General features: G+C 36.1%; 1 protein-coding gene across 2 annotated transcripts; it reads right to left on the bottom strand.

Annotated features, from left to right (window-relative positions):
• Positions 1-344: 344 nt before the first annotated feature.
• On the bottom strand, positions 345-8,367 carry LOC107878501 (G-type lectin S-receptor-like serine/threonine-protein kinase SD2-5). Of its 2 annotated transcripts, XR_007057858.1 has the most exons (4): positions 5,707-8,367; positions 5,387-5,483; positions 5,148-5,302; positions 345-563 (listed from the first exon to the last, which is right to left on the bottom strand). XR_007057858.1 is itself a non-coding variant. In XM_016725519.2 (3 exons), exons 1-3 carry the CDS (start codon positions 8,217-8,219, stop codon positions 5,288-5,290), a joined length of 2,625 nt encoding a protein of 874 aa, XP_016581005.2. In that variant the 5' UTR covers positions 8,220-8,367; the 3' UTR covers positions 4,332-5,287. The 2 variants fall into 2 exon arrangements, 1 of the variants encoding a protein (XP_016581005.2); XM_016725519.2 differs by lacking the exon at positions 345-563 and having other exon boundaries at positions 4,332-5,302.
• Positions 8,368-13,458: the final 5,091 nt, after the last annotated feature.

Below are 13,458 nucleotides of genomic sequence, written 5' to 3'. Positions count from 1 at the left end.
AAAAAATGACATCGATGTGTTGCACATATTATCAAACATTTCAAATTAGTGATGAAAAAATTAATACGCAGATATAATTAAATAAAGTATTGATTAATAGTAATATGTATGGCATTTAAACCTCGTCATTCCAACAAGTTTGGGGCGGTGACATCAAATAGAACCAATTTTTTTATTCTGGAATGTGCAACAACAAAGTCGAACATATCAAAACCAAGACTCGATTCGTTCACTTTGTAACGCTCGTCATTTTATTTTCTACATAATGATTTATATGTGTTAATGTCAGGTTCTTCCAACAAGAATTGTATAAACCAATATCCATAAAATTAATTTATGTACCTGCGGGCATGATGCTTTAACATCCCATTGGCAATCCATTCTGAATAGTCGTTGATCAACCGTGGTTTTTTTAAAGCCTCGTCTGAGATGTTTAACCCTTCAAACGGGTAATTCTTCCGTTCTCCCAAACTGACAGGCTCTACTTTTTCTTCATCTTTGGAAGCATTTGATGGATTATCAACTGTGATATTATGCTCTTCGGTAGTAGCTGTGACATCCACCTGGAAAGCCAAAATTATCAATGCTAAGTAGAGATATACAACAGATTTTCCATCTGTTGCAATAGATGTGTCTTATGTTGCATCAGATGGATTATCTGTTGGGATAAATTAGAACAAGTAAATCAGAGCAGTACAATAATTTTGAACAGATGACCCATCTGTTGCAATATAAGACTCATCTATTGAAATAGATAACAAATCTAATACAATAGGTTAGACAACAGTTGCAACAGATGTATATATCTGTTTGATAATTTTTAGCAGATGTATCATCTGTTGAAGCAGATATGTGCCTGTCTGTTTTTTAGAACAGATGATGTACATTCACCTTCTTTAGCTTATGTTGCTCTTCTGTGGCCCTTGTACACTGAACATCGATGTAAGATAAAGACAGAGGCGTTGCAATCTTACTTTTTTTTATGATTGATGATGCCTTGGAAGTGTTTTTCCTTATCCTCTTAGCTGCCTTGATCTCTAGTAGAGTGTCTGGATATGAAATCGTCTTTGATGGAATGACACCTCTCTTAGATGTCATTTTCTTTACAGAAGCAGTTAGTGCATTAATAGCATTAATCACTCCATCGTTTTTTGCCTTGCAGTCTTGACATTTGTATGAAGAACATTCGCAAGATGTGGAAAAATCTGGAGAAAAATCTGTACAACCATTATGATCATAATCATAATGGTTTGTTGATTTAAAAACTTTAAGAGGAGCATCATTAGCCCTACCCTCCAAAATTATTTTTCTTATGGTGGCTATTGCTCCAAACAATTTCAATTTTATTCCATCCACGACCTTAGGATCCGATAAAATTTGCACAGATTGTAAAGTAAGAAAAAATGGCATCTTCAACTCTCGATTGGTCAGAATAAGCCATGGATGGACAATCTAAAATAAATTGGTACATATATTAAGAATGATGATGAAATCATTTAATCATTAATTAAAACAAAAACTTGATTAGAATTAGACTTACTGCTTCCTTGGGGGGATTGAAAAGATCAAGAAATTTTACATTTTTATCGGTTTTGGCCGACAACCATCTCAGAATTATTGGATAGAAAACTTCTTCCTGGTAGTTCACTTGTTGTCTCAAATAAGGAATAACTTCAAATGCCCAAGCAATAACATAATGCCAATAAATCAAAAGCATTATTGAATAAAAATATGATGAATCATATCATGATAAAAGAAATATTTACCATGAAGGCCTATGGAAAACCATATAAGTTGACTGTTTTTGGCATTAACGGAGTCAACAAATATTCAACAGTAATTTTGAAGCTTTCATAACCCCAAGGATAGTTGTTAAATGCCTCAAGATTCTCGGAGAGATTTATTAAACCAAGGCTTATGTTGTTGTTAAACATCTATCGCTCAAAGAACATTATGTTCAAACCAAACCAAGCATAATGATTTCTTGTGCTTCTTTGAAAGTCCTTTACCTTTCAACGCTTCTGTCAGTTTTTTGTTTTTGAAGCTTGGACCAACAATGGACACCAGGTCATCACGATCACTCGACTTGACTTTTCCTTTTTGGGTGTTCGGGGTACTTTTTTTGGGTCAAAGTAGGTATAACTTGAGAAGGAGAAAGAGGATAACATTTTAGTTCGGTAAATATGGCAAACTCCTTCCAACCAAAACAAACAGGCATGCCACAGTAATTTATCCACACCTCATCCATCTTATCTTTGTTTTCATACATAAACCTGCGCTTGAGAAGATCATATACCATTTTCATCTGGAAACGAGCATTGTTGTCCTCCGGTAAATCAAGATATTTCCCAAAGCAGCTTTCCCTGAAATAAGAATCCAATTTTTGTTCTCAAAGTATTTTTCTGAAGGCATCGAAAGATTTTCCCATGGCTGACTTACCCACAAGATCACCCGTTAAATTTGTGGCACCATCGCACTGTATTCTCACAGGATAACGATCAATGCTGAAGGTTTTTACCAACTCTTTGGCGGAAGGGCTATTAGCATTTGGATCATCTATTTTGAAAGATTCCTCCTCCCTGTGTTCATTATCTTCTGCTCCTGATTGAGATAACGCTTGAAAAGAAAGCTCATAGAGTGGTGGATGTAGCTAAGTTGCTACACTTGTTCCTTTAATTGGACTTGATTCGATTTCTTTTCTTTTGGGAGCCATGTTATCTTAAATTAACAGGAACATAACATAGATTATAATTGATTAATGCATAACAGTAATGTAACAGTTCCAACAGACAACTAATCTGGTGCGCCAGGTATGTTATCTGTTGTAACATATAACCGACCTGTTGCAATGGATGAGTAATTCGTGGGAACCATAAAAACAGCACTAATCTGTTGCACCTGATATTTTATCTGATGCAACATATAACTGACCCATTGCAATGGATGAGTAATCCGTTGGAAATCATAAAAATAGATCTCTAATTTGTTGCACCAGGTATTTTATCTGTTGCAACATATAACCGACCTATTGCAACGGATGAGTAAACCATTGGAAAGAATAAAAATGGATCACTAATCTGTTGCACTAGGTATGTTATTTGTTGCAACATATAACCGACCTATTGCAATGGATGAGTAAACCGTTGGAAAGAATAAAACAGTCCTAATCTGTTGCAAAATGAAGAGTAAACCGTTGAAATAGATCACTAATCAGTTATCTGTTGGATCAATATTGTTTAGATTTCTTCTAAACAGAAGAGCCGTCTGTCGTAACAGATGAATGATCTGTTAGATTGTTCACCTATTGCATCAAATTTTCATCTGTTACATCATATTTTCATATGTTACATCAGATTTTTATCTGTTGCATCATCTATTTTATCTGTTACATCAGATGTTTCATCTATTGCAATATCATTTTTACCAAGACAAACAACAAATCAACCCAGCAACACCAACACATCGCACACACACACTAAGAATATTAACTGTGACCAAAAATCATCAACAAATTTGAATCAACAGTACGACAACAACAAGAAGAAATGCTAGAAATTAGGATTTTATTCAGTCCACATTTCAGTACTAGAAGAGTAGTTGGCTCAAGTTCCTCTGTTTCTTCATAATTTTTTACCTGTGAAAAAAGAAATGGGACAACGAAGAACTTGAAGTTGTTGTCGCCAGAGAATTCTTCACGTCGATTGATGGTTGAAAGTCAAAAAGAAACTCGCCCGACTATTTGTTGCCGGAGGTTGAAAGGAGAAATTTTACAGAACTGTTGGTTAGGAGAGAGTTGAGAGAAGCTGGAGAGAGAGTGGTTGATTTAGATTGAAGAGGGGTGTGGGTTGGGTTGATTTGTATTTTTGAAAAAATTAGAAAGTTTTGAAAGTATTAATCAATTCCGCAATTAACTTAATCAAGTTTCCTAATGATGTTTGACCCTTTAAGTTGGTCAATGTCACCAATCCTTTATTCAAGACTTAAAAGACATCTTTCCTTCAATTTTCTTAAGAGACTTTGGAAGGGATATCCCACAAAATATTTAAATATCAAATTAATTTTTTATTGAACTTAGCGAGGGACATCCCTCAATATATTTAAATTTATATTTTTTATTAATTTTTACGTATCAAGGATCGTCCCTCACTAAATTATAAATTAATATTATATATATTTTTAATATAGCAAGGGATGTCCCTCAGTAAATTATAAGTTAATATTATATATTTTTAATATAACAAGGGACATCCCTCACTAAATTATAAATTAATATTATATATATTTTTAATATAGCAAGGGGTGTTCCTCACTACATTTTTTTTTTTTGAAAAATTGTGAGACCAATATGGCGATAGCTTATTGTCGAAGTCCTTTACTATTTTGCGAGGGTCTCTCTCACTAATAATTAGCAAGGCTTAAATTAGCAAGACACCTTATAGTAATGGCTGCCCTCACTAAATCTTGATTAGTGAGGGTGTCCTCGCTAAATCGCGATTAGTGAGGAACGTCCTCACTAAATTACATGGCTAAAATAAGACTTTTTAATAGTGGTATTTTGGCACCTTTCTCCACATTATGGCTGTCTTCCACTAAAGAACAATTCCTAAATTCCAACTAAATAATTTTCAACCCCAAAGGCAAAACTAGGTCAATCTTCTGCTAAACCAGTTTCATTTAGCTACTTCTGTTGACTCTCAACACTGTTTTAGCAGTTGACGTTGACCATTAAGATATGCCTTCTTATTTTTATTTACTGAAATTTGAAAACTAGTCACGTAATTATTTATTTCAATTACCACGAGTGTTGACAAGCTCTTGTAATAAATGAATATATCAGTTCTCTATGTTTATCAACGGTGATGATGTTAAATTCCAGCTTTACCTTTCTATTATCTTTTCATCGTGTCGAAAACAAGAAAAGAATAGAAAAAGGAAAATTGAAGGAAATGGCAGAAAATACAATTTCCTTCCCCTGGTATTATAGACCAGGGACATAATCCATGCAAACACTTGTAGTATTTTCTTTTTATTAGCTATTTTGTAATAGCATTCTGGGAACCTCCCTTTTCTAATTTTCTTTTGCTCTTTGGTTACTATATTTGATCTGTTGATGAGAAAAAGGCTTGTAAGTTAGAAGCGTTCTTCACCTTGATAAATAAAGTGGTCTTATAACATCCCCGTCATTGTTCATGAGAGAAAGAACTTCATTCAACATACATTATGCAATCACCCATTGTATTGCCAGTCCGCCAAATCGAAATTGAGTTGCTTTGCAAGATCAGTTGCTTTATGTTATATTTTCCTGAGAAATAGGAAAGTAATTGTAAAAGGTTAAAAATTTAATGAAATGGGAGATTCTAAGATAGATACACACTTGTATAAATACCTGTACATGAAGGCATAGTATGTCATTCACATTCATTCCTTTCTGCAGTTTATTTTTATAGGTTGATTTTTCATGCTTGCGTCCTGAAAGAATATATCTATGGTGAAAGATTAGAAGAATTCTCAAGGACTTCAATAGTGCTTTTGTACGTAACATAAAGCTTAAAAATCTAATATAGAAGTTACTGAACATTACATTTCATGAATTATAATCTCATACACAATAAGAAGTTATGCTAGAATTGGAAATGTTGCAACATTTGACATTACCCAACCATAAAATGTTACAAAGACAATCTTAAGCATATTGTTTACAACTACCTTGGCCCCGATAAAATTGAAGGAGATACTGAACTGATAGTGGCTTCCCTCTGTTGGTTACCTGCCCCAACCTCAGGTAGGTGTGTAAAATTATAATCCAAGTTGGTTTCAACTTTCACCAAACCTTCTAGTGCCTTAACCACCAATGACATGGAAGGCCTCTTGGAAAAATCGCCCTGTAGACACCACGCAGCGAGGCGCATCATTTCTGTCACTGCTTCTCTATGGAGCTGCATATCCTCATTGTTTTTGTCAACCATATCCATGAGCTTCTCTTGTTCCGCTTTTATCCTAAAAAGACTTAAAAAATGGACATCTTCTTCGTCATCTTGAGACCAATCCAAATTCTTTCGTCCACAGAGAATTTCCATGAGCACAATTCCAAAAGCATACACATCAACTTTCTCAGTGATTACCGAGCTCAACCATTCAGGGGCTAAATAACCCCGAGTTCCTCTCATTCTAGTCACAACTTTGCTTTTGTCTTTCTCAATTAGCTTCGACAACCCAAAATCTGATATCTTAGCATTGAAATATTGATCCAGGAGGATGTTTTGTGGTTTGATGTCCAAATGAATTATCTTATGACTGCAATCGCCATGAAGATATGCTAAACCTTTGGCAATATCTGATATTATCCTTTGCCTTGTCTGCCATGTAAGCCCATTTTCTTGCTTTCCCTGCGTAATCCACCTATCCAATGATCCATTTACCATGTACTCATAGATTAGAAGCCTGTGGCTCTTTTCGACACAAAATCCAATGAGTTTCACCAGATTGATATGGTGAATGCCACCAACCGTCTTTACTTCTGTTAAGAATGATTCCTTTACTTGACCTAGACCATCCAGATGCTTCACAGCTATTTTGGTGCCATTCCTCAGTGTTCCTTCATATACAGAGCCAAATCCTCCTTCCCCCAGCTTTCTACTAAAATCATCTGTAATTATTTTCAGCTCATTGTAAGAGAATCGAGTTAGGATTCCAGGTAAGATTGGTTCTAGATCCAGAAAATCACCAGCCTTTCTGGACTCATGTGTCCACTTTTTGAAAATAACAAAGCAAGTAGATATGCTTAAAATTATCCCCAAGAAAGCTGCAAGAGTAGATCCTATTATCACTTTGAAAGGTCTTGATTTCGTTTCTCCCAATATGATTGGTGACTGAGTGTGCGCCTTTGAGGGATTTTGAATCTTAAGAAATACTTTATGGCCTCCTCCTCCTTCTTTGTCTATGAGAGAGAAGACTTCATTTAGTAACAAACAGCTCCCTCTTTGATTCCCATTCCAATCATATTCAAAAACAGCAGCTTTGCAAGAACAGTCACTCAGACAGGCCCTTTTACAATCTTCCAACTTTTTCCCCTCAAGCCATAATATGCTCGAAATTAGTTCATGATCAACGTTAAATGAAAAATATGTAGTATTCTTGAGCTCTATGAAACTATGATACTGCGAAGAGTTGCAGTTAATTGAAATCATCTGTGAACATCCAAGATATGGTTTCCTCTCAGAAAATGGCCTGAAGAAGTTTTCCTCTGGCGGACAAGTACACTGCCCGTTGTTTGTACAAATGCTGTATCGTCCACACACCATTGGGTACCCACAGTTTCCTACATATGGCGCCAAAATATCAGAAACTTCATTCCAATAAATTACAGACCATTGGCACACCTTTAAATGTCCATCAGGCCCAAGCTTCATGAATTGAGCTGTCGATGTTGTAGGGTCTTGTAATACAGTAAGGGTTCGACCATCAAAACTTAAATAAGCACTATCTTCAAAATTTGAAGCATAGAAATACTGAGGTGGGTCGGTATCTGTGTAAATGGCCCAGCTTCCATTGTGAACACTAAGAGAAAACAAACCTTGACTCCGATTGGTTGCTGAAGCGCTAGCTATGAGCTTCTTCCTAGAAACCAAACTCTGCCCTGGAAGCAAAGAATCTGTAGGATGATCGAAAGACTGCCAAATTGTGCGCTTTCTCTTATCAAAGAGCACAAGATTTCCCATTTCTGTTAAGTTTAGGCCAGAAACTGATTTCCCAGTTGTACCAGTGGACCAAACAATAGTGCCATTAGAGTCTGTCAAGACCAAGTTGCCATCTTGGCCTAGTTTCAAGGTTGCATTGGCTTTCACTGGATGGTTCCTGTTAGCAGACCAAACTAATTGGGGCTCATTTATCATTTCGTTCTGCCCGTCGAATCTGTTGGGATACAAAAGGACACCAAGAAAGCATTCTGTGGCATTGTAATTGCAGCAGAAGCCACAGAGAAATTGTGATCCAGCATTTCCTCGATGAAGTATGGGTGTCAAATCATTGAAGTCAGTGGAATTAACCTTAAGAGACCTCCTGTTGATCCATAAAGAGGAAAGCCCGGCCAGCCCCGCAATAGAATTCAAAAGACTGGTGTTGTAGTCCCATAGAGGTTGCGATAAAGCAAACTGAGGCGAACAAAAGAGGAGATACATGAAGAGAAAGATTGGAGAGTACAATCCCTTTTCTGCAAGCATTGTTTTCTAAACCTAGCCTATAAATATTGGAATTTTGCTGTTGTGCCTTTTTGGGAATATGACCTTCTTGTTGTGTGTAGTTGAAGAAAGCAAATGAGCATACAGAATTTCAAAGTGATAGCTGTAATTGTAATTTGCTCAGTGGAAAGGCATCACATTTAGTATCTTCCATTCTGTTGACTTTCAACACTATTTTCAGCAGCCTCCTTAGACTATAACAATGATTTCTCATTTTATTTACTGAGATTTGATGCCTTAAGAGTAACCGATAAAATTGTTGCCATGTGATAAGAATGTCAGGTTTAAGATGTGGAAACTTCTTGCAGAAATGCAGGTTAGGCTGCGTACACAAGACCCTTCATAATTGCTCTTTTTCTTTTCATGTGAAATGTCAATGCCCCTGCGCAAGTTTCATAATTACCCCATGCAAGGTCATAAATTAATCAAAAACTGTAACATCCCGTAAAAGTCGTGCATGGATTAGCCTTTAATAGAGTGCTCTTAGACTTAACAACTTGAAAATTTTTCTAAGTGTAATGAGGACTTAGACTCATTTTAGCTGGCAATCTTCAGGATACAACTTTTCAACCTTCCCGACATCCGTTTTTAGATTTTAAAGTTGCGTTACGATCGGAAAAGCTCATAGTACATCTCGGATAAGTTTCGAAATTTTTTGGAACGCATAAGGCTACGTTTGGATTTCAAAACAGTAGCAAAATGCATAACCTATTGCCCAGTTTTCAGCATTTCAGGGTCAACTTCAAATGATCATAACTCTCTTAATATAATGAACTGGGAGATCTTCTACCTATCAAATGAAAGCTATTTGAGTTTTCTTTCCAATGCAAATGGATTCATCTAAATCCAACATCTGAGTAAGGAGTTATACCCGTTTTTCTTCAGCCTATCAGCTTGTCAACTGAGGGACAGTTTCGACTTTGTTTGTTTCTTAGGGGCATTTTAGTCATTTCACCTCACCCAAATTTCGTCCATAACACCTGATTTATCCCCCAATTCATCAAAATATAATCCTTTTCTCAAATTTTCTCCCAAGAACACCCTTTAGGGTTTCAAACAAAAATCCCAAATAACTCAAGATTCAACCGTGGGTTTTGGAAGATAATTGGAGATTTGAAATCCCCACATCGTAGGCTTCAAGGATCATCCCTAAATTTCTTAAATAGAGGTACGCAGAGGTTTCTTAAAATCTCATGGGCATAGAAATCATATTTTAAGAATGGAGTTTTCGAATTCATGTACATACTCATGTTTTAGAAGCTTTAATGATATTGTTTTGGCCTTTTGGCTTTCCCCCAAAGTGATTTGAAAATTATATGTATATGTATATATGTGTTTGTCTTGAAATATGAATTGAGAGCATGATTTACATGAAACCCCTCTCTTGATGTAAATTTTCCCATGTTTCACGTGATATAGATTGTTTTGAAATACATCTTGAAAAATCATGATATGAAATGTTTTGACTTTTTCTATGTTTGGAATATGATTTTGAACACGAAAGAGAGGGTTGGGAATGTTGAATATGCATGTAATGAAAGAATGCATAGTTTTGCCAAAATGCACATGACCACCATATGTTTGATGAAAGTTTTGCATGGATTTGACTTGAGTTTCGGAATGTGAAATCTTTTATGAAAACTACATGTTTGGGTGATCTGAAGCTACACTTTTATGAAAGATCATGCTTAATGCATTATGGCTCAGAAATAGGACTTGCAAGTCTTGGTATGACGATACCAACTCAGACAAATTCCATAACAGACACAGACTAGTTCAGAAATCCGATTTTATTAGACTTTCATGATTTAGAAATTTCAGAATGATACATGTTCAGAAAAGGTTAAAAATTGGGCATAAAGAGATGTTAGGTGGTCCCCGAAAAAGGCGTGAGTTCAGACAACTCATTGCTCAAAACCGTGATTTGCCGATCTGGGTATATTATTATACACTGGCTTAAGTACCGTGTGGCGTATCAGACTCAGACACTCCAACCCTTACGGCACACTTGGGTTGGGGGCTTCCCCGCTGAGTCAATGGCGGATTCCATATAGCCCGTGGAATATCAGACTTGTAGGGGAGTGTCACCTAACTCAGAAGTAATACAAAGATCAGAAATTATTTTGACAAGAATGTCTTATGATTTTCGAATGATGCCCATATGTTTTCAGAAAATTTATTCATAATGTGTTGATGAAAATTGCTCTCATCTATTATATATATGTTTAAATACTTTACTTTGGATTGCTTCGCGTGCCAGTACATTTGTGTTGACCCTCCCTCCTTCCAGGTTTTGAGACATAGTCTAAGGGTCCAGATAAATAGTAGGTATTTCAGATCGCAGAGCAGATTGTGCAGGGGTGAGCCTTCTATATTCCAAAAGGCCTATTTACTTTCAGATATTTATCTTTAGTCATGTTTTGGTCTACTGGGGGCCTTGTCCCAATTTTCAGACAGTTTTGAAAGTTCATAGTAGAGATTTCGCAAACTGAGTCAGACATTATTATTATCCAGATATATTTTGAATTTCAGTTTTCAATATTATGATCACATTCAGACTGACCATGTTTCCGTATCAGATTTCTATTTCCGCATTATCTTTTATTATATGAATATTGTGCATGATTACCAGATAGACAGGGGGCGTCCTGGGCCTTCACGGTTAGGGAATGCTCGTTATAGCTAGGGCCCCGATTCAGATCGTGACAAAAACACTCATGATAAGTTCTACAACCTAACCAGTAGAAGGAAAAAACAAAAAATACAACAGAAATTTCCTCATGAAAATATTACAAAATGAAGTGAATGCTAGCTAGCTTTGAAAATTTGTAACCATTTCCACCAACATTAAATATGCCCCACATAGAGAGTACTGGCTCCAAACCCAATCAACAAAAATCACCTTTTAAATTCTCTGTTTGAAAAGAGAGGAAGAAAAAGATAGAAAGAAAAATATTCAAAGGGCAGGGAATGGGTTAAACTGGTGGATTCAGGTAGGTCATTTGATTATGAGTTTTCCAGTGTCCTTCTTATTGAGGAATATGATTATGATAAACAAATAGTTGCTAGTTGATTAATTGCCAGCTGTAATGTTCAATTAAAAGAAAGTTGTTGATGTGGCAAGTTTGTTAGAAAGTTTATTAGAGATAATAGATATTTTTGTATCCTAATCATAAGCAGTTAGTGGAACTAAACCATAGTTAGTAGAGATAGGAATTAGTATATAAGCAGCACTTGATCATTTCTGCTCACAATGTACATACACAAAATCATTCTCATTTTTACTCTTCCCTAAATACTCTGATTTCTCTTTCTCTTCTCTATGAATTAGCTAGTCCGGGAACTCACATGAAGTTCTCGATCACAAATTAACATGGTATCAAAGCCAAATCGATTGATTTAGATAGTTTTCTCTCTTCAAGCGAACAATTCTTTTGGCATTTCATTGCAGATTTGAAGAAGAATGATGGCGCCGAAGATCGACCATAATCATCCTTTAAATCTTACAACATCTGATATACCTGTACCTGCATAGATTGGAATGCAACTCACAGGAATTGAAAACTACTCCTTGTGGAGTCGTGCCATGAAATTGAACCTCTTGACAAAGAATAAGTTAGGTTTCATTGATGGGAGTATCAAGTGAGATGATTTTATTGATGAATCAGAGAAATTACAATGGGATCACTGCAATGCAATGGTTCTCTCATGGTTGATAAGCAATGTAAGTAAAGGCCTAATTAATGGTATTTTGTGTCATTCGAATGCAGCTTTAGTGTGGAAGGATTTAAAGGAACATTTTGATAAAGTGAATATGTCTAGAATTTTTTATCTTCATAAAGCTATAGTTACACATGTTCAAGGAGTTTCCCCTGTTTCTGTGTATTATTCAAAATTGAAAGATCTTTGGGATAAATATGATTCTATAGTGCCACCTATTGTGTGTGACTGTGAAAAATCGAAGGAATATGGTGATAGTATAGTAGACAGACAGAGATTAGTGCAGTTTCTCATGGGGATAAATGATAGTTACGGGCAAGCAAGGAGCCAAATCCTCATGATGAATCCTTCCTCCAGTGTAAACCAGTTTTATGCATTAATCATTCAAGACAAGAGTCAGTGGGCATTGAGTGGAGAACAATATGTAATTGGTGAAACCAGTGATCCTACTACTCTATTCACAAATAAACCTAGCAGTAGTGGTTTGGGGACTCAAGGATTTAGAGGACAAGGACCTGGTGGACGTGGAAGTCAATCTTATAAGGGACAAAAAGGAGGCTTTCTATATTATGATCACTGTGATATGAAGGGTCACAGTAGAGGGAATTGTAAAAAGCTAAAGTATTGTACACACTGCCATATGCAAGGCCACACAAAAGAGATATGTTACTAACTGATAGGATATCCTGCAGACTGTAAAGGAAGAAAAAAGGTTAATGTTGTTACAACACCTTCTATTTGACCACAGATGTAGTACTTTGTCCAGTTGCTTGAGGTTGAAGATGGACAACAAAGGTCCAGTTCTCACATGCAGTATGCAGGTAATGAAAATGAGCAATATGCTCCTTTTATGCAACATGCAAGAAATAACAATGTCCATCATCAAGGAAGCATTAATGGTATGCAGCAATCAGTGTTTAGCAATGGAGCAATCCCACAGTTCACTCCAACTCAGTACAATCATATTCTTCACATGCTACACAAGCCTGTGACAAGTGAGTCAAGTGCAAATGTAGCAGGTATTTTTTCTGGAATTTCTTGTTATCATAATATGGTCAAAGATCTAGACTGGATAGTAGATTGTGGTGCCACAAACCATATGGCTAGTCATGAATAATTCTTACATCATGGATTGACAGTTACCAATTAAGAGAGGGTACAAATTCCTACCGGTGATTCAGCTGTTATTACACAAATAGGAAAATCGCTTTTGCCAGGAGGTGATGTAGTTGACAATGTGTTGTGTGTGCCAAATTTCAAATTTAATCTACTTTCAGTGTCAAAACTGACTAGAGAATTGCAATGTTGTGCTCTTTTCTTTCCTGATTTTATCATTCTTTAGGATCTCTTCACTGGGAGAGTGAAAGAGATTGGTAGAGAAGTAGAAGGATTATATACTTTGAAATCAAAACAGCTATTGGGATCTAAGCAGAAGTCACTTAGAGTTGTGGCAACTTGTGGTGATGTAGAGATATGGCATAAGAGATTAGGGCACATCCCT

This window comes from Capsicum annuum, chromosome 7 (genome assembly GCF_002878395.1).
Source record: "Capsicum annuum cultivar UCD-10X-F1 chromosome 7, UCD10Xv1.1, whole genome shotgun sequence".
NCBI lineage: Eukaryota > Viridiplantae > Streptophyta > Magnoliopsida > Solanales > Solanaceae > Capsicum > Capsicum annuum.
Note: the sequence above shows the minus strand (reverse complement) of the source record. Positions and strands in the feature narration are given on the sequence as shown.